Here is a 27,447-nt window from a genome sequence, read left to right as displayed (position 1 = left end):
TTCATAATGGCTGCTCAGTGAAACGACCTGTCCTGATTGGTCATAGACGCTTGCTAAAATACTTTAATGAGCAAGCCTTCCTTCATGAACTGGCCTCTGTAAAATGGTATAGAATCAGCTTGATCAGCTCTGTCAAAGACGCTTGGACTTTTAAAACAAATATTTTCAGTGGTATTGGTGACAAATACGCCCCCATAAAGAAAATGATAATTAAAAATAGGTTCAGCCCCTGGTTTGACCGTGATCTTGCAGAGTTACTCCACCTCAAGAATTGCATTTGGCGAAAGGCTCGGCACACGCATAGTCAGGATGACTGGCTATCGTTCCGGCAAATGAGAAATAAGTGCACTCAGGCTATCCGGAAGGCTAAAGTTAGTTACTTTAAGGAGCAGTTCTCTCTCTGTGGGTCTAACCCCAATAAGTTAGGGAAAACGGTTAAAGACCTGGAGAAAAAAACTCTTCTCCTCACAGCTGCCCATGTCACTTAATGTTGATGATGTGGTTGTTACTGACAAGAAACACATAGCTGAGCTCTTCAATCACCACTTCATTAAGTCAGGATTCCTATTTGACTCAGCCATGCCTCCTCTCCCACCCCTTCTAATGTGACTAGCCCTGACGCTCCTCCCTCTTTTTCCCCTGCCCCGCTACACAGTTTCTCCCTGCAGGCGGTCACTGAGTCAGAGGTGCTAAAGGAGCTCCTTAAACTTGACCCCAAATAACCATCTGGGTCAGATGGTTTAGACCATTTCTTCTTTAAGGTTACTGTCCCTATCATCACCAAGCCTATCTCTGACCTTTTAACCTGTCTCTCCTCTCTGGGGCGGTTCCCATTGCTTGGAAGGCAGCCACGGTTCATCCTGTATTTAAAGGGGTAGATCAAGCTGATCCTAACTGTTATGGGCCTATTTCATTTTGCCCTGTTTATCAAAAGTGTTGGAAAAATCAACTGACTGGCTTTCTTGATGTCTATAGTATTCTCCCTGATATGCAATATGGTTTCCACTCAGGTTATGGATGTGTCACTGCAACCTTAAAGGTCCTCAATGATGTCACCATTGCCCTTGATTCTAAGCAATATTGTGCTGCTATTTTTATTGACTTGGCCAAAGCTTTTGATACGGTAGACCATTCCATTCTTGTGGGCCGGATAAGGAGTATTGGTGTCTCTGAGGGGTCTTTGGCCTGGTTTGCGAACTACCTCTCTCAAAGAGTGCAGTGCATAAAGTCAGAACATCTGCTGTCTCAGCCACTGCCTGTCACCAAGGGAGTAACCCAAGGCTCAATCCTAGGCCCCACGCTCTTCTCAATTTACATCAACAACATAGCTCAGGCAATAGAAAGCGCTCTCATCCATTTATATGCAGATGATAGTCTTATACTCAGCTGGCCCCTCCCTGGATTTTGTGTTAAATGCGCTATAACAAAGCTTTTAGTGTCCAACATGCTTTCTCTGCCCTTAACACCTCCAAAACAAAGGTAATGTGGTTTGGTAAGAAGACTGCCCCTCTCCCTACAGGTGTGATTACTACCTCAGAGTTTAGAGCTTGAGGTAGTCACCTCATAAGTACTGGGAGTATGGCTAGACAGTACACTGTCCTTCTCTCAGCACATATCAAAGCTGCAGGCTAAAGTTAAATCTATACTTGGTTTCCTCTATCGTAATCGCTCCCCTTTCACCCCAGCTGCCAAACTAACCCTAATTCAGATGACCATCCTACCCATGCTAGATTACAGAGACGTAATTTATAGATCGGCAGGTAAGGGTGCTCTCGAACGGCTAGATGTTCTTTCGCATTCGGCCATCAGATTTGCCACCAATGCTCCGTAAAGGACACATCACTGCACTCTATACTCCTCTGTTAACTGGTGATCTCTGTATACCCGTCGCAAGACCCACTGGTTGATGCTTATTTATAAAACCCTCGTAGGCCTCACTCCCCCCTATCTGAGATATCTACTGCAGCCCTCATCCTCCACATACAACACCCGTTCTGCCAGTCACATTCTGTTAAAGGTCCCCAAAGCACACACATCCCTGGGTCGCTCCTCTTTTCAGTTCGCTGCAGCTAGCGACTGGTACGAGCTGCAACAAACACTCAAACTGGACAGTTTTATCTCAATCTCTCTCATTCAAAGCCTCAATCATGGACACTCTTACTGACAGTTGTGGCTGCTTCACGTGCTGTATTGTTGTCTCTACCTTTTTGCCCTTTGTGCTGTTGTCTGTGCCCAATAATATTTGGACCACGTTTTGTGCTGCTACCATGTCGTGTTGCTACCATGTTGTTGTCATGTTGTGCTGCTACCATGCTGTGTTGTCATGTGTTGCTGCCTTGCTATGTTGTTGTCTTAGGTCTGTCTTTATGTAGTGTTGTGTTGTCGTGATGTGTGTTATGTCCTATATTTCTATTTTATTTAACATTTTTAATCCCAGCCCCCATCCCCGCAGGAGGCCTTTTGCCTTTTGGTAGGCCGTCATTGTAAATAGGAATTTGTTCTTAACTGACCTGCCTAGTTAAATAAAGGTTAAATAAATATAAATAAACACAGCTTATGATCAGAGACCAATTATATTATTCCCTCTATATTCCAGTGACCCCTGCGACCCTCCCCACATTCTGCTGTGTTTCAACAAAATAAATTGCCTACTGAACAGGACCGAGAGGGGTGCTTACCGTCTTGTCCTCCCTGAAGAGCCAGCCGATCTGACTGCGGGAGAAGGTGATGGACTTGGTGGACAGGGTGGCAGAATAGACATCACTGCTCATCAGGATGTCCACCTCCTCCTCAGTCTCCATCTCAGACTCCTGCAGGGACACATCAGGCAGTGGTCATAATCATCATCATCATAATGACATCACAGAATTCAATAGGTCCTATTATCTTTATGGGTGACATGGTGAAAAGAGAACTTCCACACACGTTAGATTGCAGAAGAAAAAAAATCTGATCCCTTGTAACAATAGCTGAGCTTTCAATCAATCAACCTTTGCCAGGGCAATACAAACATTTGTGTAAGGTTGGGTGGCTTGGAGGACATGGTACCAGACCATATAGGTCACATTCATGTGATGTTGGGTGGTTTGGAGGACATGGTACCAAACCATATAGGTCACCTCGTGGTGTATCCGCTGGTACACCTTCTGCTCATTGTCCAGGACATAGAAGGACTTGGAGGGCGGAGCATCTCCGTTAAAGATGAAGCTGAGGTCTCCTCTCTGACACTTCATATCTGAGAAGTCTATCAGAGTTGTGTCCAGTCTGTCAAAGGAGAAAGAGTGAGGAGAAAGAGTGTAATGGGTCAACTCTGGAAGATGAGTGGTTGCACACGCCAGTTATAATCCTCACAACTTGTAGCTGGCGTCTGTGTCAAACGTGTATGTGATGACTTACCTGATGTTGATCCCCTGCTTGTAGATCTTGCAGTTATCAGATGGCAAAATCCGGGAGAGCAAGGGCACTATGAGACATGAGAAATAAAATGTAATGATCAACAGTAGTTAATGGATAAGATTCATTAAGATAAACTGCAGAGATATGTGGTACCATTATGTGGTATATAAATGAACATGGCCGTGGCTAGGCCCTGCATGGTCTTTAAAGGGATAGTTAACTATTTCCCCAGAGTCAGATGAACTCGTGGATACAATTGTTATGTCTCTGTATCCAGTATGATTAAGTTAGAGGTAGTTTCAGTAGCCAATGCTAACTAGCTTAGGGCAAAGATGAAGTCTTCAGGTACAGCTAGACTTCCAGTCTTTGCACTAAGCCAGTGGTTCCCTGTGGGGCCCGCCCCGAAGGGTCAGCAGTGGGGGTCAGCCCCCCCCTCAATTTGTTACTTTAAAAAAATGTTTTAAAGGAACTCAGTCTGGCTTTAAACTTACTCCTGAAAGTTGTAATAGTAGAAAGTACGAGGTACGTCAGTTCCTCTTGTCACGTTAGTCATTGCATACCTTGTCAGAAATGTCCAGATCAACTTGCCCATGTCAGCTACTGTTTTAATATTTCGTTTTTTAGGCCATATACAGTTGAAGTCGGAAGTTTACATACACTTAGCCAAATACATTTAAACTCAGTTTTTCACAATTCCTGACATTTAATCCTAGTAACAATTCCCTGTCTTAGGTCAGTTATGATCACCACTATAGGATTGAGGTCAGGGCTTTGTGATGGCCACTCCAATACCTTGACTTTGTTGTCCTTAAGCCATTTTGCCACAACTTTGGAAGTATGCTTGTGTCATTGTCCATTTGGAAGACCCATTTGCGACCAAGCTAGCTTCCTGATTGATGTCTTGAGACGTAGCTTCAATATATCCACATAATTTTCCTGCCTCATGATGCCATCTATTTTGTGAAGTGCACCAGCCTCTCCTGCAGCAAAGCACCCCCACGACATGATGCTGCCACCGCCGTGCTTCACGGTTGGGATGGTGTTCTTTGGCTTGGAAGCCTCCCCCCTTTTCCTCCAAACATAATGATAGTCATTATGGCCAAACAGTTCTATTTTTGTTTCATCAGACCAGAGAACATCTCTCCAAAAAGTACGATCTTTGTCCCCATGTGCAGTTGCAAACCGTAGTCTGGCTTTTTTTATGCCGGTTTTGGAGCAGTGGCTTCTTCCTTGCTGAGCGGCCTTTCAGGTTATGTCGATATAGGACTCGTTTTACTGTGGATATAGAGACTTTTGTACGTTTCCTCCAGCATCTTCACAAGGTCCTTTGCTGTTATTCTGGGATTGATTTCCACTTTTCACACCAAAGTACGTTCATCTCTAGGAGACAGAATGCGTCTCCTTCCTGAGCGGTATGACGGCTGCGTAGTCCCATGGTGTTTATACTTGCGTACTACTGTTTGTACAGATGAACGTGGTACCTTCAGGCATTTGGAAATTGCTCCCAAGGATGAACCAGACTTGTGGAGGTCTACAATTTTTTTTCTGAGGTCTTGGCTGATTTCTTTTGATTTTCCCATGATGAAGCAAAGAGGCACTGAGTTTGACGGTAGGCCTTGAAATACATCCACATGTACACCTTCAATTGACTCAAATGATGTCAATTAGTCTATCAGAAGCTTCTAAAGCCATGACATAATCTTCTGGAATTTTCCAATGCACAGTCAACTTAGTGTATGTAAACTTCTGACCCACTGGAATTGTGATACAGTGAATTATAAGTGAAATAATATGTCTGTAAACAATTGTTAGACTAATTACTTGTGTCATGCACAAAGTAGATGTCCAAACCGACTTGCCAAAACTCTAGTTTAAGAAGAAATTGGTGGAGTGGTTGAAAAACAAGTTTTAATGACTCCAACCTAAGTGTATGTAAACTTCCAACTTCAACAGTATATTGTTGTAACTCTTTTGTCACTGAAATATTACATGAATACACATTAGACAAGCCAATGCTGGAAGGGGGGTCCCGAGTGAAAAAGTTTGGGAACCCCTGTGCTAATCTAGCGCTAACGCCAGTGAGCATTGGCTCGCAAAACTACCTCTAACTTCTTTTTGTAGCAACACACAGAAGCATCCAGGGTCAATACCATTCGAGACCCCTCCCACAGTCCCCCCCCCACAAAAAAAAAAAAAATAAATACAATTAATTCCATTCCCCACCCCCAAGAACCCCCCAATACACCAACAACCAAGAGAATGAACTAAAGAGAAAAAAGGAAAAGACAGAAGAAAACAGCAAACAGCAATGCAATTTTTTTTTTTTTTTAAGTTAAACAAAGGACATCTAAAATCATAACAGCAATGCCAACTGTATATGTTTGTATGTATGTCTGGCACTGTTACATGTATGTATCAACTATGCTGTGATGGTTAACGTACAATTTGAATCTATCTAATCGAATAGAATCCACAGATTGCGAGTTGAAGATAAATACTTTTACTAACAGTATTAGTATATTAGTAATTGACTGACCAGGTCTCTCCAGATCTCCTAACAGTACTATTTCTAGGGTAAATTTTAGATCAATGCTATGCATTTTCAGCCATTCCTGAACCTGAGACCAGAAACAGGCTACCTGAGGGCAATACCAAAATAAATGGTCTATTGATTCTGTATCCTCACAACAAAATCTGCAGAACTTCGATGATTTTATGCCCCAAATATTCAACATTTTGTTGGTGGCAAGAATTCTATATAATCATTTTAGCTGAAAAGCACGGTCTTGAATCTTGCGTTGTTTTATATATCAACTCATACACCCTGTACCATAGAATCGGTACATCAAAAATCTCTTCCCAAATATTTTGCCATCTGTATGGCACAGTTGTCAACATCCTGGTCCTCAAATGAAACTGGTATACTTTCCTATTTATGCTATTTTTATTTCTCTGTCAGTTTTGATCCTTTATATTGGACAGACAACAGTTCCCTACCTCCTCCGCTGCCACCTGCCTCCTCCATTTTTGGGGTAATGTTGTAATCAATTGGTTGTACTCTTGAAACGAGCAGACCTTCCTGTACAATTCTGATAACTCCACGAAGGACATAACTCTACCATTCCAATTTACAATATCGTTTAAGAACAAAATACCCTTTTCAAACACCTTTCCCATAAATACAGGTATTTTATCAATGAGCACATGTGAGTTCAGCCATAATATTTGTTGTAATATTTGTTCTATCTTTTCAGGGGGATGAAATTGAAATTGTAGCCAGCTCTGCAATGCTTGTTTGAAAAAGACAGATACTTTTTTCAAAGTATCATTTTCAATTAATCGAAAATGAGCCATGGCAATCTGCACAAAGGCAAAAAGGCCATTTTTAAACAATCGATGAGCTTTTCTTATTAATCTACTTGAGAACCATTTAGGGTTTAAGTAAAACTTTTGAATAAGTGAAGCTTTTAGAGAGGTTTAGTACTTTTATATTAATTTTGTAATTTATTTCACCATTATTTAACCAGGTAGGCTAGTTGAGAACAAGTTCTCATTTGCAACTGCGACCTTGCCAAGATAAAGCGTAGCAATTTGACACATACAACAACACAGAGTTACACATGGAATAAACAAACATACAGTCAATAATACAGTAGAACAAAAGAAAACAAAAAAAGTATATATACAGTGAGTGCAAATGAGGTAAATTAAGGAGAAGTAATTACAATATAGCAATTAAACACTGGAATGGTAGATGTGCAAGTAGAGAGACTGGGGTGCAAAGGAGCAAGATAAATAAATAAATACAGTATGGGGATGAGGTAGGTAGATAGATGGGTTGTTTACAGATGGGCTATGTACAGGTGCAGTGATCTGTGAGCTGCTCTGACAGCTGGTGCTTAAAGCTAGTGAGGGAGATATGAGTCTCCAGCTTCAGAGATCTTTGCAGTTCGTTCCAGTCATTGGCAGCAGAGAACTGGAAGGAAAGACGACCAAAGGAGGAATTGGCTTTGGGGGTGACCAGTGAGATATACCTGCTGGAGCGCGTGCTACGAGTGGGTGCTGCTAATAATAATCTCAATCCACCCAATTCATATTCATTATATAGATAGGAACGTATTTTTGCATCACAACATTGAAGTGTAAGGGGCCTCCAGTTTTTTAGACAGACTGGGTCTTTATATTTGCCATCTGAGTCTTGTTCTAATAATAGCGAAATCAGACCTTCCTGCTGAGTACCTGACAGACTACCATTTCTATAGGAGTAGTTAAAACAATCTAACAATGGAGCTTTTAGTATATCAAAAAATACTTGATATACCTCTACCGGTATGCCATCAAACCCTGGGGTTTTTCCAGACTGAAAGGATTTAATAGCCTCCAAAAGTTCTTCCTCTGAAATTTGGCCTTCGCACTTATCTTTCTGCACATTTGTTAATTTTCAATTTTTTATATTATTTGGAAAGAATTCCTTAACGTAATCTTCATTCAGTGGGAGAGGATGAGACGGAAGAGAGAACATCTGCCTAAAATAATTAGCTTCCTCTTTTAAAATATCATTCGGAGAATCAAAGATGACTCCGTCTCAAGTAAAGAGTTTCTGCAAAGTCTTTTTGTTATTGTTCTTGTATTGGAGATTCAGGAATAATTTTGTGCATTTTTCTCCATATTCCATCCAGTTTGCTTTATTTTTGTAATAGATTACATTAGAATGTTCTTGAATAAGTTCCTCAAGTTCTTCTTATTTATCCTCCAACTTATTTTGTATCTCTGTGGTATCATTTTCATTAGTTCATGGATTTCCCTTGTTAGTCTTGTCTCTTTATAACGTGTCCATAATATCTGTGATTTCCTTAAGGGCACGGTGATGATAGTTTGAAGAGTGATTACCTTTACGGTCCATTGAGGTACTTAACACTGTGTTGTAGTCTCCCACCATAATGATTTGATAATTTGTTGCCTCTAACTTAAAAAAAAAAAATGTATAAATGTTTTCAAAGAAGTATGGATCATCCTGATTTGGACCATATAGATTAACGAGCCAAATCTCTTTTTCATCCAGTCATATTCAAAAGGATCCATCTTCCTTGCGAATCGTTCCTGACTATTTGCACATTCAGATTGATATTTTTGTTAATTAATATCATTACACCTTTTGAGTTCCTTTCTCCATGACATAAAATTATTTCACCACCCCATTCCTTTTCCCACGCAACTAAGGATTTAGAGTGAGTTTCTACCTACCTCATCCCCATATTGTTTTCATTTACTTTTCTGCTCTTTTGCACACCAGTATCTCTACTTGCACATCATCATCTGCTCATTTATCACTCCAGTGTTAATCTGCTAAATTGTAATTACTTCGCTACTATGGCCTATTTATTGCCTACCTCCTCACGCCATTTGCACACACTGTATATAGACTTTATTTTTTTCCATTGTGTTATTGACTGTACGCTTGTTTATTCCATGTGTAACTCTGTGTTATTGTTTGTGTCGCTCTGCTTTGCTTTATCTTGGCCAGGTCACAGTTGTAAATGAGAACTTGTTCTCAACTAACCTACCTGGTTAAATAAAGGTGAAAAAAAAGAATTTATTTTTATATCTGGCTATACTTATTTCCCTTACCATAACTAGATACTATTCTCAGTCTAGATATCATAAGGTGAATGCACCAATTTGTAAGTCGCTCTGGATAAGAGCGTCTGCTAAATGACGTAAATGTAAATTGACCATAATTAGTGCTTGTAAAGTTACTGCCATCAGAGGTATTATGACGGTCAAAACTAGAGGCAAGGGATGTCAAATGTCTGATATTTACAATTCAAGAAATAGGTTCTAGCAATATTTGTTTTATTCACTTGCCTGTTTGCCTGTGAGCCAATGCCACAGATGTTAGAAAATTGTTAGTAAATTGAGACAAGACATTATGTGTGTAGTAAATCTGAGTAGGTTGATGTGTATGATATTGGATGTGATTTAGTGAGAGTGTGTACGATGTCTGTATAAGAGTAAGACTATAATGTGTGATGTCCAAATAAATAATAACTCCGCCAATTCAGCCTTCCCTGTAGCTCAGTTGGTAGAGCATGGTGTTTGCAACGCCAGGGTTGTGGCTTCGATTCCCACGGGGGGCCAGCACAGAAAAAAAAATAAAAAATGTATGAAATGTATGCATTCACTACTGTAAGTCGCTCTGGATAAGAGCGTCTGCTAAATGACTAAAATGTAAATGTAAATGCAATTTGCATGGTTGAGTGTCTATGTGTGTAACATGTAGTGTGTATAGCCTTAATATTCATGATGATAATTGTTATCCATATCGTATAACCGTCATAGTTGCATCATAATTACCTTTAACATCATTGAAAAAAACATCCCAGGATTTCCATAGCAATTGACGTTTCACATGATCATGAAAGAGACCTTGCATTACTCTAGAGACGTCTTCACTACAGTACAAATGTATTCCATACAATATGTTATTATTCCCCAATGCCCCTTATTCTGGCATCTTCCCCTTGCTTGTTGTAAACATATATAAACTTGTAGAAAAATACATTAAAAAGAGACAAACAATAAACACATTAAATTATAAAACAGTTCTCGACAATAGAGAGAGGAAGAAAAGAGAAAAGACAGTGAGATCAGGTGTGTGCGTGTAAGTCTGTATGTGTTAGCGAGCATGTAATTGAGTACGTGTGTGTTCATATCCACTTCATAGTGTTCAGATATTTTTACAGTTCCCATACTTTCTTTTTTTCGTAACCTGAAGCCCCTGTAGAATTTAGTACAGCCATGGTGATATGGAGCTGTCTCGGAATAGCTGTCCATCTATAAAGACTTTGTCCACAATGAGAAAGGCACGCTTACCCTTCTCCCTTTGTTGCCTTTGTACCGGATAGTCTCTTACGACGTTCGTCATTGAGACTGAATTTGGTCCCTTTAAGCTCCCTTCCCCTGCTTTTGATCAGCTCCTTTTGTTGGTAGTGTTCAAATTTTGTGATGATCGGTCGGGGACCCTTGGTCTTGTCGCTCCAGGTCTGTGTACTCGGTGGAAAGCCAATTTGTTTACAGTCTCTATAGGAAGTTTCAAGGTGGAGTGCATGAATTCTCTGATCGCGCCCTCTGGATTATTGGATGCGTCCTTAGGAATCCCAGGGAAAAAAAATTGATTTTTACGCATGCTACGACTTTGTATGTCTAGTAGCGAATGCTTCATCACCCTGTTTTCCCTGAGTAGACAATCCATGTTGGAACTGTGAGTGACTTGTTTTCTCCTTGGAGCGTGAGAATTTCACTCTGGCTGAACTCCAAACTCCCCCTCAGCCCTGCTACCTACTCACACAACTTTTCCAGCGCTGCATGGATTCCAGCCAGAGCACTAGCCTCTACTTCAACGGCAAGTAAATAGTCCGTCTCTATAGATTAATCTTTTTTTCTTTTTTTGTCAGGTTAACCTGTTAGGGCTAGGGGGCAGTATTTGCACGGCTGGATAATTTTTTTTTACCCGATTTAATCTGGTTACTAATCCTACCCAGTAACTAGAATATGCATATACTTATTATATATGGATAGAAAACACTCTAAAGTTTCTAAAACTGTTTGAATGGTGTCTGTGAGTATAACAGAACTCATTTGGCAGGCAAAACCCTGAGACATTTTCTGACAGGAAGTGGATACCTGATGTGTTGTATTACCTTTAAACCTATCCCATTGAAAAACACAGGGGCTGAGGAATATTTTGGCACTTCCTATTGCTTCCACTAGATGTCACCAGCCTTTACAAAGTGTTTTGAGTCTTCTGGAGGGAGATCTGACCGAACAAGAGCCATGGAACGATGATGTCCCATTAGACACCTGGCGCGCGAGGTCATGTTGGGTACCCTCGTTCCAATACGTTATAAAAGAGTATGCATTCGTCCACCTTGAATATTATTCATGTTCTGGTTAAAAAAGGCCCTAATGATTTATGCTATACAACGTTTGACATGTTTGAACGAACGGAAATATATTTTTTCCCCTCGTTCATGACGAGAAGTCCGGCTGGCTTAGATCATGTGCTAACAAGACGGAGATTTTTGGACATAAATGATGAGCTTTTTTGAACAAAACTACATTCGTTATGGACCTGTGATACCTGGAAGTGACATCTGATGAAGAGAATCAAAGCTAATGTATTATTTACATAGTATTTTCGATTTTAGATCTCCCCAACATGACGTCTAGTCTGTATCGCAACGCGTATTTTTCTGGGCGCAGTGCTCAGATTATTGCAAAGTGTGATTTCCCAGTAAGGTTATTTTTAAATCTGGCAAGTTGATTGCGTTCAAGAGATGTAAATCTATAATTCTTTAAATGACAATATAATATTTTACCAATGTTTTCTAATTTTAATTATTTAATTTGTGGTGTTGACTTGACTGCCGGTTATTGGAGGGAAACGATTTCCTCAACATCAATGCCATAGTAAAACGCTGTTTTTGGATATAAATATGAACTTGATAGAACTAAAAATGCATGCATTGTCTAACATAATGTCCTAGGAGTGTCATCTGATGGAGATTGTAAAAGGTTAGTGCATCATTTTAGCTGGTTTTATGGTTTTGGTGACCCTGTCTTTGAATTGACAAAACATTACACACAACTCTTGTAAATGTACTGTCCTAACATACTCTAAATTTATGCTTTCGCCGTAAAACCTTTTTGAAATCGTAAAATGTGGTTAGATTAAGGAGATGTTTATCTTTCAAAGGGTGTAAAATAGTTGTATGTTTGAAAAATTAGAATTTTGACATTTATTTGGATTCAAATTTGCCGCTCTTGAAATGCACCTGCTGTTGATGGAGTGCACCACGGGGGGGACGCTAGCGTCCCACCTAGCCCATAGAGGTTAAAGTTCTTTTGTGAGGTCGTCGGATCTTTCCATGATGGAGTATGTTGTTCCTCCATAGCGTAAAGCTGTTGGTACTCGTCGATTTCCCTCAGGATCTCCTTAGTACCCAGGTTGGCTCTTTACTGCAACCAGTTGTTTTACGAAAAGATAAGCTAGCTAGCACTTGCGGAATCCATGCAAAAAAAATGTAACACAAACTTGCAGTCCCAGCCGTAAAGGCTAACCGCGTCATGGAATCCTTAGCAACAAAACTTTAGTTCTGATTAAAATCTATTTAATGAAACAATTTTAATATAAACAACAAATCGAGGGTAGACAGTACAATGTTCCGTTGTGCCTTTTGTCACTGAAATATTACATGAATACACATTAGACATGGCAAAATGTATAGAATTGCATGAAAATGTACTTTAAACCACAAAATTGTTCTTTGCACCCCATGACAAATGTGTAGAATGGCAGGAAATAAGCTTTAAACCTGCAAAATTCTCTCCACTAACAAGAGGGGTGTGAACAGTTTGTGTCATGAACAGTGCTTGTGCTCATAGAAATATACGTGGAGCGTGCGGTGGCGCGGGACATTCCCCAATGCTGGAAAGGGGGCCCCGAATTAAAAAGTTTGGGAACTCCTGTGCTAAGCTAGTGTCAGTTAGCATTGGCTCGCAAAATTACCTCCAACTTCTTTTTAAACATTTTTTTTTTTATTGACTATCCAAAACATACAATATACTTGCAGTGAAGCCGCTCAAAAACTACATCATACCAGTCATCCAACAGACTCCCATTCATAGCGACACACAGAAGCATCCAGGGTCAATGCCCTGCTCAAGGGCACGTTGACAGATCTCCCACCAGGCCACAAAACGTGAACCCGAACCCTCCAAGATCTCCAATAGCTGTCCCACAACAATTCGAGACCCCTCCCACAGTCCACCCCCCCCGAAGAAGCATTGGCTCGCAAAACTACCTCTAACTTCTTTCATATTGTACGCAGAGAAATAAAAAAATAAAAAAATCCTGAACAATCTCTTTAACAAATCCCTGAGCCGAAAGAGTGCCACAAACCCTCTAAGCAATTAACACACCACACTCACAGCCAAGATAGAATGGTAACAGAACAGACCATTTTTCCCCCATTTTTAAATACAGGCTAATTAGATTGGAGAATGAAACTACCTGGCGAAGGTGTCCTGCACTAAGAATAACAATGAATACAGAGTGTGTGAAAGGAAATGTTGGCTCGATGCAGCTTATTTTAATGTATTGCATATCATGTAGCGTCGACTCACCCCAACTTTGAAAGTCCCAGTGAAGCTCAAAGTAGAAGTCACCAAGCTATGAAAATAAAAAAAACATTGTACATTATATTGTCATGCAAGCCACACACACTATCAAACAAAATGCACAAATAAGTTCCTTTATAGCTGTAAACTGTTAAAAACATTTTAAAAAGGGGAAACATGTATTTTGGTGCTGTTATTATGGACAGATGCTGAGGTTGGAGAGAAAGGTTAAAGAAAGGTATGGACAGATAGTGAACTGATACTACCACTAGCTATGGAACAAACAAACTGAAATTACTGACACCCTTGATAAAGATGACCAATTATGAATTTATGAAATAAATAGAGATATTTTGTATGCAAAAACAATATATATATTATTTATCCTAATAAAATTGCTGAGAGAAAGAGATTTTGTTAATCAAGTAATCTTTTTTTTTTTACCTCAAAAAGGTAGGGGTCAAAATGATTGACACCGCTAAAGATTCTTATAAATAAAGTTGCCAAAAGTAAAGTATTTGGTCCCATATTCCAAGCACACAATGACTTCATGGATTCATTTACAGTTCGTTTTGGTCTTGTTTAAGATTATTTGTGCACAACAGAAATTAATGGTAAATAATGTAGTGTCATTATGGAGCCACCTTAATTGTAAATAAGAATAGAATATGTTTCTAAACAATTCTACATTAAATGTGGATGCTACCATGAGTACAGATAATGATGAATGAATAATGATGAGTGAGAAAGTTAGAGGGTCAAAGATCATACCCCCAAGACATGCTAACCTCTCACCATTACCAATAACAGGGGAGATTAGCATGTCTTGGCAGTATGATCTTTGACAAAACTAACAGCAAATGCATCCAACATGTTTGTAGAGTCACAAGCTTGATGTAGTCACTGCGTGCTAAGAATATTGGACCAAATACTAAACTTTATTTGTAAGAATCTTTGGGGTGTCAATAATTTTGACCCCTACCTTTTTGAGAAAAAAAGTATTACTTGTTAAACAAAATCTCTTTCTCTGTTAGTATAAAATAATAACATTTTCCAATTGTTTGAAGCATACAATATAGCTAGGTATTTGTATTATTTATTTTATACAGTCGTTATTGCTCATCTTTATCAAGGGGGTCAATAATTTCGGACCCGACTGTATGTCAAATACTTTGAGATATTCCATTTATTCCACTGTACTGGCAAAAATAAATTAAGCACAGCTCAAGTACTTTGACAAAGGATCTGTGCACGCCATACATTATGTATAACCGGATGCTGTAGTAGGCTAGCCCAGTTGGTTGTCAAAGCCTCACCTCCTTCAGCGCTCTCAGCAGCTTGGGCCTCTTGTCCGCCACACTCTCTCTGGACTGCTGCTTCAGCTTCCGCAGTATGGCTGTGACTGACGATGGGAGAAGAAGGAGATCACAACAAAGCCATAGCAAGGCACTGCTATACAACAGCATACAAGACATAGAATATCTAGGCTATGGAATATATTGGCTATTTGTGCAAGTTTCTACCCTGAGACCACACACACAGCAGAAGGGATTACAAGGGCAGATGATCTTGCAAAAAGCATATTTCAAAAGCGTTACACAACACTAAACCTAAAAGTGAAAGAAGATGAGCTTTGTAAACCCACGCTTCAATGACATTGAGAGTTGTGAGCCAGAGAAGAAAAAGGAGATAAACAGCCAGTCAATGACAGTGAGATAAATCATTCAACCATGTGATATACTGTAACAGTAATCCAATGGGGTTTTGCCTGATACTACTCTGACTTTAAGACCAAAGTTCTCATTTACACTTTGTAGTCAATTTTGACAATAGAATATATGTTTGACTCATGTCGATGCCACATAACTTTTCATTTAGAAAACAGCCTATTTTTTTAGGGGCAGTTGCTCAAACACTGATGCAGCCAGCAATCCGGACTGTGGCTCTGTGGTGCAGCAGAGTACAAAGGGGAGGCTGCCTATGACATGAGTCACTTTACACACGGCACAGTTAAATGAATGCTGAACCTCAGTGATACAACACCCCTAATGAGTTTCTGGATGGATTTCAAAAAGTGTGTGCTACCTTGCAAAGAATTATAATTGGGGTGATATCTCTATCTTCTATCCAGTAACCTTGATCAGTGTGTTGGAAAACTGAGCAGGTCGAGCATAACACGTCAACTCTGTTGCCCATAGATAGACTAGCTATAAATGTAAAAAATAAAAAATGTGACGCTTGCATTCAATTGCCCCTCCCTGTTGCACACAACAAGCTTCCATTCCTCCTCTCACAAGGTGACAGATTGCTGATTTAAGATGAAATCGTCAACCCTGTTACTTTATATGGCACTTAGTTTTATGTAACCTCTTGAGATGGGAAAACATGTTTTTATTAAGTTGAACATGTGCTCTTTATGACAGAATGTTAGAATTATGTGAGAACATTTTTTCCCACCAAGTTAAACCAAAAGGCACTCCTTTTGTGGAATGACGCATCACTCTCTTTCCTCTTTCTGCATCTGTCTCTTACACTGAACAAATCGCAACAACTTCAATGATTTTACTGAGTTACAGTCCATATAAAGAAATCAATAAATTGAAATACAATAATTAGGCCCTAATCTATGGATTTCACATGACCGGGCAGCAGCGCAGCCATTGGTGGGTCTGGGAGGGCTTAGGCTCACCCACTGGGGAGCCAGGCCCAGCCACTGGGGAGCCAGGCCCAGCCACTGGGGAGCCAGGCCCAGCCACTGGGGAGCCAGGCCCAGCCACAGCCACTGGGGAGCCAGGCCCAGCCACAGCCACTGGGGAGCCAGGCCCAGCCAATAAAAAAAACATAAAAATCCCCACAAAAGGGCTTTATTACAGAGAGAAATACTCCTCAGTTTCATCAGCTGTCCAGGTGGCTGGTCTCAGATGATCCCGCAAGTGAACAAGCTTGATGTGGAGGTCCTGGGCTGGCGTGGTTACACGTGGTCAGCAGTTGGAAATACTGCCATAGTCTCTAAAAACGACATGGTAGAGAAATGTACATTCAAATTATCTGGCAACAGCTCTGGTGGACATTCCTGCAGTCAGCATGCCAATTGCACGATCCCTCAAAAGTTGAGACATCTGTGGCATTGCGTTGTGTGACAAAACTGCACATTTTAGAGTGGCCTTTTATTGTCCCCAGCACTTGTGTAAAGATCACACAGTTTAATCAGCTTCTTGATATGTCACACCTGTCAGGTGGATGGATTATCTTGGAAAAGGAGAAATTCTAACTGACAGGGATGTAAAGAAATTTGTGCATAAAATTTGAGAGAAATACGCTTTTTGTGCATATGGGAAAATGCCTGGGATCTGAAACATGAAACCAACACTTTACATGCTGCGTTTATATTTTTGTACAGTATAATAATAAGCCCTGGTATTCTTTATTTATTTTTTGCTATTTCTTATTGTTGTTGCATTGTCGAGAAGGAGCCTGCAAGTAAGCATTTCATTGGACGATGTATCCTATGCGTATCCCGTACATACAGTGCCTTTGGAAAGTATTCAGACCCCTTGACTTTTTCCCATTGTTACGTTACAGCCTTATTCTAAAATGGATTAACAATATAAAAGATCCCCCATAATGACAAAGCGAAAACAAGTTTTTAGAAATGTTTGTAAATGTGTTACAAATAAAACAGAAATACCTTCTTTTCATAAGTATTCAGACCCTTTGCTATGAGACTTGAAATTGGGCTCAGGTGCATCCTGTTTCCATTGATCATCCTTGAGATGTTTTTACAACTTGGAGTCCACCTGTGGTAAATTCAACTGATTGGACATGATTTGGAAAGGCACACACCTGTCTATATAAAGGTCCCACAGTTGACAGTGCATGTCAGAGCAAAAACCAAGCCATGAGGTCGAAGGAATTGTCCATAGAGCTCTGAGACAGGATTGTGTCGAGGCAGAGATCTGGGGAAGGGTACCAAAAAATGTCTGCAGCATTGAAGGTCCCCAAGAACACAGTGGCCTCCATCATTCTTAAATGGAAGAAGCTTGGAACCACCAAGACCGGGCAAAACTGAACAATCGGGGGATAAGGGCCTTGGTCAACCAAGGCCTTTATGGTAGAGTGGCCAAACGGAAGTCACTCCTCAGTAAAAGGCATATGACAGCCCACTTGGAGTTTGCCAAAAGTCACCTAAAGACTCTCAGACCATGAGAAACAAGATTCTCTGGTCTGATGAAACCAAGATTGAACTCTGGCCTGAAAGCCAAGTGTCACAACTGGAGGAATCCTGGCACCATTCCTACGGTGAAGCATGGTGGTGGCAGCATCATGCTGTGGGGATGTTTTTCAGCGGCAGGGACTGGGAGACTAGTCAGGATCGAGGCAAAGATGAACAGAGCAAAGTGGAGAGAGACCATTCATGAAAACCTGCTCCAGAGCGCTCAAGACCTCAAACTGGGGATACGGTTCACTTTCCATCAATACAACGACCCTTAGCACACAGCCAATACAACGCAGGAGTGGCTTCGGGACAAGTCTCCGAATGTACTTGAGTGGCCCAGCCAGAGCCCGGACTTGAAACTGATCTAACATCTCTGGAGAAACTTGAAAATATCTTTGCAGCAACAATCCCCATCCAACCTGACAGAGCTTGAGAGGATCTGCAGAGAAGAATGGGAGAAACTCCCCAAATAAAGGTGTGCCAAGCTTGTAGCGTCATACCCAAGAAGACTCAAGGTTGTAATCGCTGCCAAACGTGCTTCAACAAACTACTGAGTAAAGGGTCTGAATACTTATGTGAATGTGATATTTCCGTTTTAAATATATATATTTTTCTATATATAAATTAGCTAAAATGTCTAAAAACCTGTTTTTGCTTTGTCATTATGGGGTATTGTGTGTAGATTGATGAGGGGGAAAAAAATATTTAATCAGTTTTAGAATAAGGCTGTAACCTAACAAAATGTAGAAAAAGTCAAGGAGTCTGAATACTTTCCGAAGGCATTGTACAACTAATACATCTTTAAACTTTTCATTTTACCACTAGTAGTACTGCCACAGTCACTGGCCAGAGTTTGGCTGCCTTTGCATGTCCTTGGTGTACTGTGTGGATGGAGCCAAGCTGCTGTCTGTTCCCTGCCCACTGCGATCTGACCTTCCCATGCCTGACCTCTGTCCCCAGTCTGCCAAAGCATCCCTATTGCAGGACTGGAGATGCATACTAATACATGTTGGGGTGACAGGGTCATAGCTCTAACCCGGTCAACATATAACAGGGAATTTAATTGAAGGGAAATAAAGATTTGTAATACATTTTGATATATAAAAATATATATTTTGCCTAACCTTTACAATTACTTGCATGGATTTTTTTTTATAAACTAGCCTATTTATAATATTATTTTATATTATGCAGTTAGATTGTTTTTGCTAACAAACATTAAACAGAAAAAAACTGAGCGAGCTAGTGAAGCCCATTCAATCCTCTACGATACTCTCACCATTTATAAAAAGACACCTCACTTAACTAGCATTCCTAACAAATCCAAATAATCACCATAAATAGAATGTAACCTATATTAAGACCTCTAGTTTACAGTGCTGTGTTAAATGCATTAGAAGCATGGGCATTAAAGTGAACCGCCAGGGAGCCAGCCAGCTGTAGAGCTGCTCAATGCCCCCTCAGTCACACTAAGTCCTGGGCCAGGCTGGGTTCCAGGACGTCTGGATGCAGACAGAGCGTGCAGAGAAAATCCCCGGCATGGCTTTGGCTGGCTAGCTGGGCCAGCCTACAACCCAACACCTCAATAGCACCAGAGAGCAATCGGTCAGCCTACAGCCTAACAGGATCCAGTTTCGCAATAGGGAGGGAATTTAGGCTTATATGTGTTTTAATGACGCATCATAAAAATAACAGTCGAAGATGTCAAAACCGTACCCGTTACAAAGTGAAACGTAACCGTGTCATTACCAATGGTGGAAAAAGTACCCAATTGAGTAAAAGTAAAGATACCTTAATTGAAAATAACTCACGTAAAAGTGAAAGTCTACTGGGAAAATACTACTTGATTAAGTCAAAGTATTTGGTTTTAAATATACTTAAAACTCATTCGGAATCAATTCCACGGGACGGTTGAGTTAACGTAGGCTAATGCAAGCAATTTCCCAGGACATAGACATATCTGATATTGTCAGAAAGCTTAAATTCTTGTTAATCTAACTGCACTGTCCAATTTCCAGTAGCCATTACAGTGAAAGAATACCATGCTATTGTTTGAGGAGAGTGCACAATTTTGAACATGAAAAGTTATTAATAAACAAATTATGCACATTTGGGCAGTGTAGACTTTCTTTTTTAAATTACAGACATGTAATGGTTCATTGGATCAGTCTAAAACTATGCACACACACTGGTGCCGTCTAGTGGTCAGAATCTAAATTGCACCTGGGCTGGAATAATACATTATGCCCTTTCTCTTGCATTTCAAAGATGGTACAAAAAAATACAAAAGAACGGTTGGTTTTTTCTTTGTATTATCTTTTACCAGATCTATTGTGATATATTCTCCTACACTCCTTTCACATTTCCATAAACTTCAAAGTGTTTCCTTTCAAATGGTACCAAGAATATGCATATCCTTGCTTCAGGGCCTGAGCTACAGGCAGTTAGATTTGGGTATGACATTATAGGCAAAATTTGAAAAAAGGGGGCTAATCCTTAAGAGGATTTATGTATCACATGTATAAATCATTTCAAATTGCTTATTTTAAGCAAATCAAACGGCACAGTTTTATTGTTTATTTATTCATTCACTGATAGCCAGGGGCACATTACAACACTCAGACATCAATTACAAATGAAGCATGTGTTGATGCCAGATCAGAGGCAGTAAGGATGACCAGGGATGTTCTCTTCATAAGTGCATGAATTGGAAAATGTTCCTGTGCTGCTAAACATAAAAAATGTAACAATACTTTTGGGTGTCTTGGAAAATATATTTAGTAAAGTACTTTCTTTTTCTTCAGGAATGTAGGGAAGTAAAAGTAGTCAAAAATATAAATAGTAAAGTACAGATACCCCCCCAAAACAACTTAAGTAAAGTACTACTTAAGTACTTTACACCACTGGTCATTACAAGAGATGTCCCGTGCTGAAAATTACTCCAGAATATATATATAGGACAAAGAGCATGCTGTAGCTCTATAGTATATTCAAAGTTAAAAAAAAAAAAAAAAATATATATATATATATATATATATATAGAAACAGTACCAGTCAAAAGTTTGGACACACCTACTCATTCAAGGGGTTTATTTTTACTCTATTCTACATTGTAGAATAATAGTGAAGACATCAAAACTATGAAATAACACATGGAATCATGCAGTAACCAAAAAAGTGTGAAACATATCAAAATATATTGTTTATTTGAGATTCTTCAAAGTAGCCACCCTTTGCCTTGACTGTCAGCATTGCACACTCTTAGCATTCTCTCAACCAGCTTCATGAGGTAATCACCTGAAATGCATTTCAATTAACAGGTGTGCCTTGTTAAAAGTTCATTGTGGAATTTCTTTCCTTCTTAATGCATTTGAGCCAATCAGTTGTGTTGTGACAAGGTAGGGGTGGTATACTGAAGACAGCCCTAGTTGGTAAAAGACCAAGTTCATAGTATACTTCCGGCCCCTCTTGAGACACTGTGTTAACTAACCTACAGATGAGTTTCAATGCCATACAACTCTCCTTCCGTGGCCTCCAACTGCTCTTAAACGCAGGTAAAACTAAATGCGTGCCATTCAATCGATCACTGCCCGCACCTGCTCGCCCGTCCAGCATCACTACTCTGGACGGCTCTGACTTAGAATACGTGGACAACTACAAATACCTAGGTGTCTGGTTAGACTGTAAACTCTCCTTCCAGACTCACATTAAGCATCTCCAATCCAAAATTAAATCTAGAATCAGCTTCCTATATCGCAACAAAGCATCCTTCACTCATGATGCTAAACACACCCTCGTAAAACTGACAATCCTACCGATCCTCGACTTCAGTGATGTCATCTATAAAATAGCCTCCAACACTCACTCAACAAACTGGATGCAGTCTATCACAGTGCCATCCGTTTTGTCACCAAAGCCCCATACACTACCCACCATTGCGACCAGTACGCTCTCGTTGGTTGGCCCTCGCTTCCTACTCGTCGCCAAACCCACTGGCTACAGGTCATCTACAAGTCTCTGCTAGGTAAAGCCCCGCCTTATCTCAGCTCACTGGTCACCATAGCAGCACCCACTCGTAGCACGCGCTCCAGCAGGTATATCTCACTGGTCACCCCCAAAGCAAATTCCTCCTTTGGTTGTCTTTCCTTCCAGTTCTCTGCTGCCAATGACTGGAACGAACTGCAAAAATCATAAGAAGCTGGAGACTCATATCTCGCTCACTAGCTTTAAGCACCAGCTGTCAGAGCAGCTCACAGATCACTGCACCTGTACATAGCCCATCTGTAAACAGCCCATCTATCTACCTACCTCATCCCCATACTGTATTTATTTATTTTGCTCCTTTGCACCCCAGTACCTCTACTTGCACATTCATCTTCTGCACATCTACCATTCCAGTGTTTTAAATGCTATATTGTAATTACTTCGCCACCATGGCCTATTTAATGCCTTAATTTACCTCATTTGCACTCACTGTATATAGACTTCTTTTGTTTTCTTTTGTTCTACTGTATTATTGACTACATGTTTGTTTATTCCATGTGTAACTCTGTGTTGTTGTATGTGTCAAATTGCTACGCTTTATCTTGGCCAGGTCGCAGTTGCAAATGAGAACTTGTTCTCAACTAGCCTACCTGGTTAAATAAAGGTGAAATAAAATTTAAAAAAATATTATGGCAAGAACAGCTCAAATAAGCAATGTAGTGAGAGCCCACCATTACTTTAAGACATCAAGGTCAGTCAATAAGGAACATTAAAATAACTTTTAAAGATTATTCAAGTGCAGTTGCAAAAAACCATCAAGCGCTATGATGAAACTGGCTCTCATGAGGACCGCCACAGGAAAGGAAGAGCCAGAATTACCTCTGCTGCAGAGGATAAGTTCATTAGTTACCAGCCTCAGAAATTGCAGCCCAAATAAATGCTTCAGAGTTCAAGTAACAGACACATCAACATCAACTGTTCAGAGGAGACTGTAAGAGTCAGGCCTTCATGGTCAAACTGCTGCAAAGAAATCACTACTACAGGACACCAATAAGAAGAGACTTGCTTGGGCTAAGAAACATGAAATTAGACCGGTGGAAATCTGTCCTTTGGTCTGATGAGTCCAAATTTGAGATTTGTGGTTCCAACCGCCTTGTCTTTGTGAGACGCAGAGTAGGTGAACGGATGAACTCCGCATGTGTGGTTCCCACCGTGAAGCATGGAGGTGTGATTGGGTGGTGGTGCTTTTCTGGTGACACTTAACCAGCATTTCTACCACAGCATTCTGCAGTGATACACCATCCCATCTGGTTTGTGCTTAGTGGGACTATCAATTGTTCTCCAACAGGACAATGATCCAAAACACACCTCCAGGCTGTATAAGAACTATTTGACCAAGAAGGAGAGTGGTGGAGTGCTGCATCAGATGACCTGGTCTCCACAATCACCCGATCTCAACCCAACTGAGATGGTTCGGGATGAGTTGGACCACAGAGTGAAGAAAAAGCAGCCAACAAGTGCTCAGCATATGTGGGAACCGTCAAGACTTTTGGAAAAGCATTCCAGGTGAAGCTGGATGACAGAATGCCAAGAGTGTGCAAAGCTGTCATGAAGGCAAAGGGTGGCTACTTTGAAGAATCTCAAATAAGAAATATATTTTGATTTGTTTAACAATTTGTTGGTTGCTACATGATTCCATATGTGTTATTTCATAGTTTTGATGTCTTCACTATTATTCTAGAATGTAAAAAAAATAAGAAAACCCCTTGAATGAGTAGGTGTGTCTAAACTTTTGACTGGTACATTTTTTACACAAAGTTTTCCCATCAAAAGAAAAAAGGTTCTGTAGCCTATTATGTATTTAAGTGTTTGTATAATTAGGTTTGCCATGTGTTATGCATTTTAAGTGTTTTTTGTCATGCTATTTTGGATGCAATGTTGGATTATGTACATTCTGCATTTCTTCAGTTTGTGTCAACTGTGAGAAAGAATTACTAAAGTCGCTCGTTGCCACGTTCGCTACATCAACGTGACCTAAAAATAGGACATAATGACAATGGTTTTCGGAATTGCTCAACAAATCATTAATTGTAGCCTAAGGCAGGTAGGAATTGAGATTAAAGAATGCCAACAGATATTCTAGATTTAAATAAACATTAAGTAGCCTAGGCCTAGGTTACAAGTTAAGCGACATTTCCATTGACCTAATATGTTAACCATCTAGACGTTCCGCTAGCGGAACACCTGCTCCAATATCCAATGATAGGCGTGGCGCGAATTACAAATTCCTCAAAAATACAAAAACTTCCATTTTTCAAACATATTACTATTTTACAGCATTTTAAAGACAAGACTCTCCTTTATCTAACCACACTGTCCGATTTCAAAAAGGCTTTACAGCGAAAGCAAAACATTAGATTATGTCAGCAGAGTACCAAGCCAGAAATAATCAGACACCCATTTTTCAAGCTAGCATATAATGTCACAAAAAACAAAACCACAGCTAAATGCAGCACTAACCTTTGATGATCTTCATCAGATGACACACCTAGGATATTATGTTATACAATACATGCATGTTTTATTCAATCAAGTTCATATTTATATCAAAAACCAGCTTTTTACATTAGCATGTGACGTTCAGAACTAGCATACCCCCGCAAACCTCCGGTGAATTTACTAAATTACTCACGATAAACGTTCACAAAAAACATAACAATTATTTTAAGAATTATAGATACAGAACTCCTTTATGCACTTGAGGTGTCCGATTTTAAAATAGCTTTTCGGTGAAAGCACATTTTGCAATATTCTGAGTAGATAGCCCAGCCATCACGGCTAGCTATTTAGACACCCACCAAGTTTAGCCCTGACCAAACTCCGATTTACTATTAGAAAAGTTTGATTACCTTTGGTGTTCTTCGTCAGAATGCACTCCCAGGACTGCTACTTCAATAACAAATGTTGGTTTGGTTCAAAATAATCCATTGTTATATCCAAATAGCGGCGTTTTGTTCGTGCGTTCCAGACACTATCCGAAGTGTAAATAAGGGTCACGAGCATGGCGCATTTCGTGACAAAAGATTTCTAAATATTCCATTACTGTACTTCGAAGCATGTCAACCGCTGTTTAAAATCAATTTTTATGCCATTTTTCTCGTAAAAAAGCGATAATATTCCGACCGGGAAAGCGTGTATACGTACAAAGAGAGAGAAAATAAAAGCATGGGATCCCCTCGTGCACGAGCCTGAGTCTCACAGTACTGTGACCGGCCACTATCCAAACTCGATAATGTTTTTCAGCCAGAGCCTGCAAAGCCACGATTCAGCTTTTTGCCGCCTTCTGAGAGCCCATGGGAGCCGTAGGAAGTGTCACGTAACAGCAGAGATCCCCTGTAATGGATAGAGATAATCAAGAAGGGCAAGAAATGGTCAGACTGTACTTCCTGTACAGAATCTTCTCAGGTTTTGGCCTGCCAAATGAGTTCTGTTATACTCACAGACACCATTCAAACAGTTTTAGAAACTTTGGAGTGTTTTCTATCCAAAGCTAATAATTATATGCATATTCTAGTTTCTGGGCAGGAGTAATAATCAGATTAAATCGGGTACGTTTTTTATCCGGCCGTGAAAATACTGCCCCCTGCCTTTTTGAAATCGGACAGTGTGGTTAGATAAAGGAGAGTCTTGTCTTTAAAATGGTGTAAAATAGTCATATGTTTGAGAAATTGAAGTAATAGCATTTCTAAGGTATTTGAATATCGCGCCACGGGATTAGACTGGCTGTTGCGTAGGTGGGACGATTTGGTGCCACCTACCCTAGAGAGGTTAATACTAGGTAGGTCTATCGACTGCACATTTATGAAAGTGATGTCAATATATAGCCTAATTTCTGTCAAATTTGTAAAAATGATCCTTACCTCGCTTTTTATAACATTGCAAACTTCTTAGGCTATTTACATGAGGGAACCTGAGTGTAAATATCAAGACTCCATTCAAATACAGGATAAACTCAAATCTATATAAAGAACTCAGGGATAGAACACCACTGTTCAATATCTATACGCAGCAAAAATATAAATGCAACATGTAAAGTGTTGGTCCCATGTTTCATGAGCACAAGCTTATTTCTCTCAAATTGTGCACAAATTTGTTAACATCCCTGTTAGTGAGCATTTCTCCTATGCCAAAATAATCCATCCACCTGACAGGTGTGGCATATCAAGAAGCTGATTAAACCACATGATCATTACACAGGTGCACCTTGTGCTGGGGACAATAAAAGGCCACTCTAAAATGTGCAGTTTTGTCACACAACGCAATGCCACAGATGGCTCAAGTTGAGGGAGTGTGCAATTGGCATGCTGACTGCAGGAATGTCCACCAGAGCTGTTGCCAGTGAATTGAATGTTAATTCTCTACCAACATCGTTTTAGAGAATTTGGCAGTACGTCCAACCAACCTCACAAACGGAGACCACGTGTAACCACGCCAGCCCAGGACTTCACATCTGACTTCAATCAGCCACCCAGACAGCTGATGAAACTGTGGGTTTGCGCAACAGAAACATTTCTGCACAAACTGTTAGAAACCGTCTCAGGGAAGCTCACCTGCGTGCTCGTCGTTCTCACTAGGGTCTTGACCTGACTGCAGCTCGGCGTCGTAACCGACATCAGTGGGCAAATGCTCACCTTTGATGGCCACTGGCACGCTGGAGATGTGTGATCTTCACAGATGATTTCCAGTTTTAACTGTACCAGGCAAATGGTAGATAGCGTGTATGGAGTCGTGTGGGCGAGCTGTTTGCTGATGTCAACATTGTGAACAGACTGCCCCATGGTGGAGGTGGGGTTATGGTATGGGCAAACATAAGCTACAGACAACGAACACAATTTCATTTTATTGATGGCAATTTGAGCGCACAGAGATACCGTAATGACCTCCTGAGGCCCATTCATCCGCCAAACATCACTCCATGTTTCAGCATGATAATGCACAGCCCAATGTCGCAAGGATCTGTACACAATTCCTGGAAGCCGAAAATGTCCCAGTTTTTCGATGGCCTGTATACTCACCAGACATGTCACACATTGAACATGTTTGGTATACTCTGGATCGACGTGTACGACAGCATGTTCCAGTTCCCACCGATATCCAGGATTTCGCACAGCCATTGAAGAGAAGTAGGACAATATTCCACAATCAACAGGCTGATCAACGCCCTACTGTTTTTTTAAAGGAATCTGTGACCAACAGATGCATATCTGTATTCCCAGTCATGTGAAATCCATAGATAAGGTCCTAATGAATTTATTTCAAATTACTGATTTCCTAATATGAAATTTAACTCAGTACAATATTAAAATTTGTTGCATGTTGCGTTTTTTGTTTGGAGAATATATTGCCATTATATCCTCCAAACACCGGCTTTGAGGCATTATCCCTTTTATACAATGGGTTAGCAACATATTCAAATAATGATTGACATATTTTCATTAAAAGCGTTATTTTAATTAAATGTATTTCATCCTTCAACAAGATATAGTCCCGACACAAATCTAGGGTTGCTAGAGATGCGACCAAGTCGTTCAGTCTTTGTGTTCTGTATCTATGTAAGTGACCCAGTCGTTCGTTCTAAATGTTCCATTGCCATACTGGCTGGCAACGTTCTT

General features: G+C 40.2%; 1 protein-coding gene across 1 annotated transcript in view; it reads right to left on the bottom strand.

The window, feature by feature from the left end:
* Positions 1 to 27,447, bottom strand: part of LOC106569138 (ankyrin repeat domain-containing protein 13C) — a 36,046-nt gene that overhangs the window by 5,260 nt on the left and 3,339 nt on the right. Inside the window, exons 4-8 of the mRNA XM_014140146.3 lie at positions 14,892 to 14,977; positions 13,582 to 13,627; positions 3,397 to 3,463; positions 3,120 to 3,264; positions 2,679 to 2,810 (exon numbers count right to left, since the gene is read on the bottom strand). Coding sequence (XP_013995621.2) covers positions 2,679 to 2,810; positions 3,120 to 3,264; positions 3,397 to 3,463; positions 13,582 to 13,627; positions 14,892 to 14,977 — 476 coding nt within the window. The remainder of the gene's footprint in view (positions 1 to 2,678; positions 2,811 to 3,119; positions 3,265 to 3,396; positions 3,464 to 13,581; positions 13,628 to 14,891; positions 14,978 to 27,447) is intronic.

The sequence above is a fragment of the Salmo salar genome, chromosome 14, assembly GCF_965601325.2.
Source record: "Salmo salar chromosome 14, fSalSal1, whole genome shotgun sequence".
NCBI lineage: Eukaryota > Metazoa > Chordata > Actinopteri > Salmoniformes > Salmonidae > Salmo > Salmo salar.
This window is presented reverse-complemented; position numbering and strand designations above follow the sequence as displayed.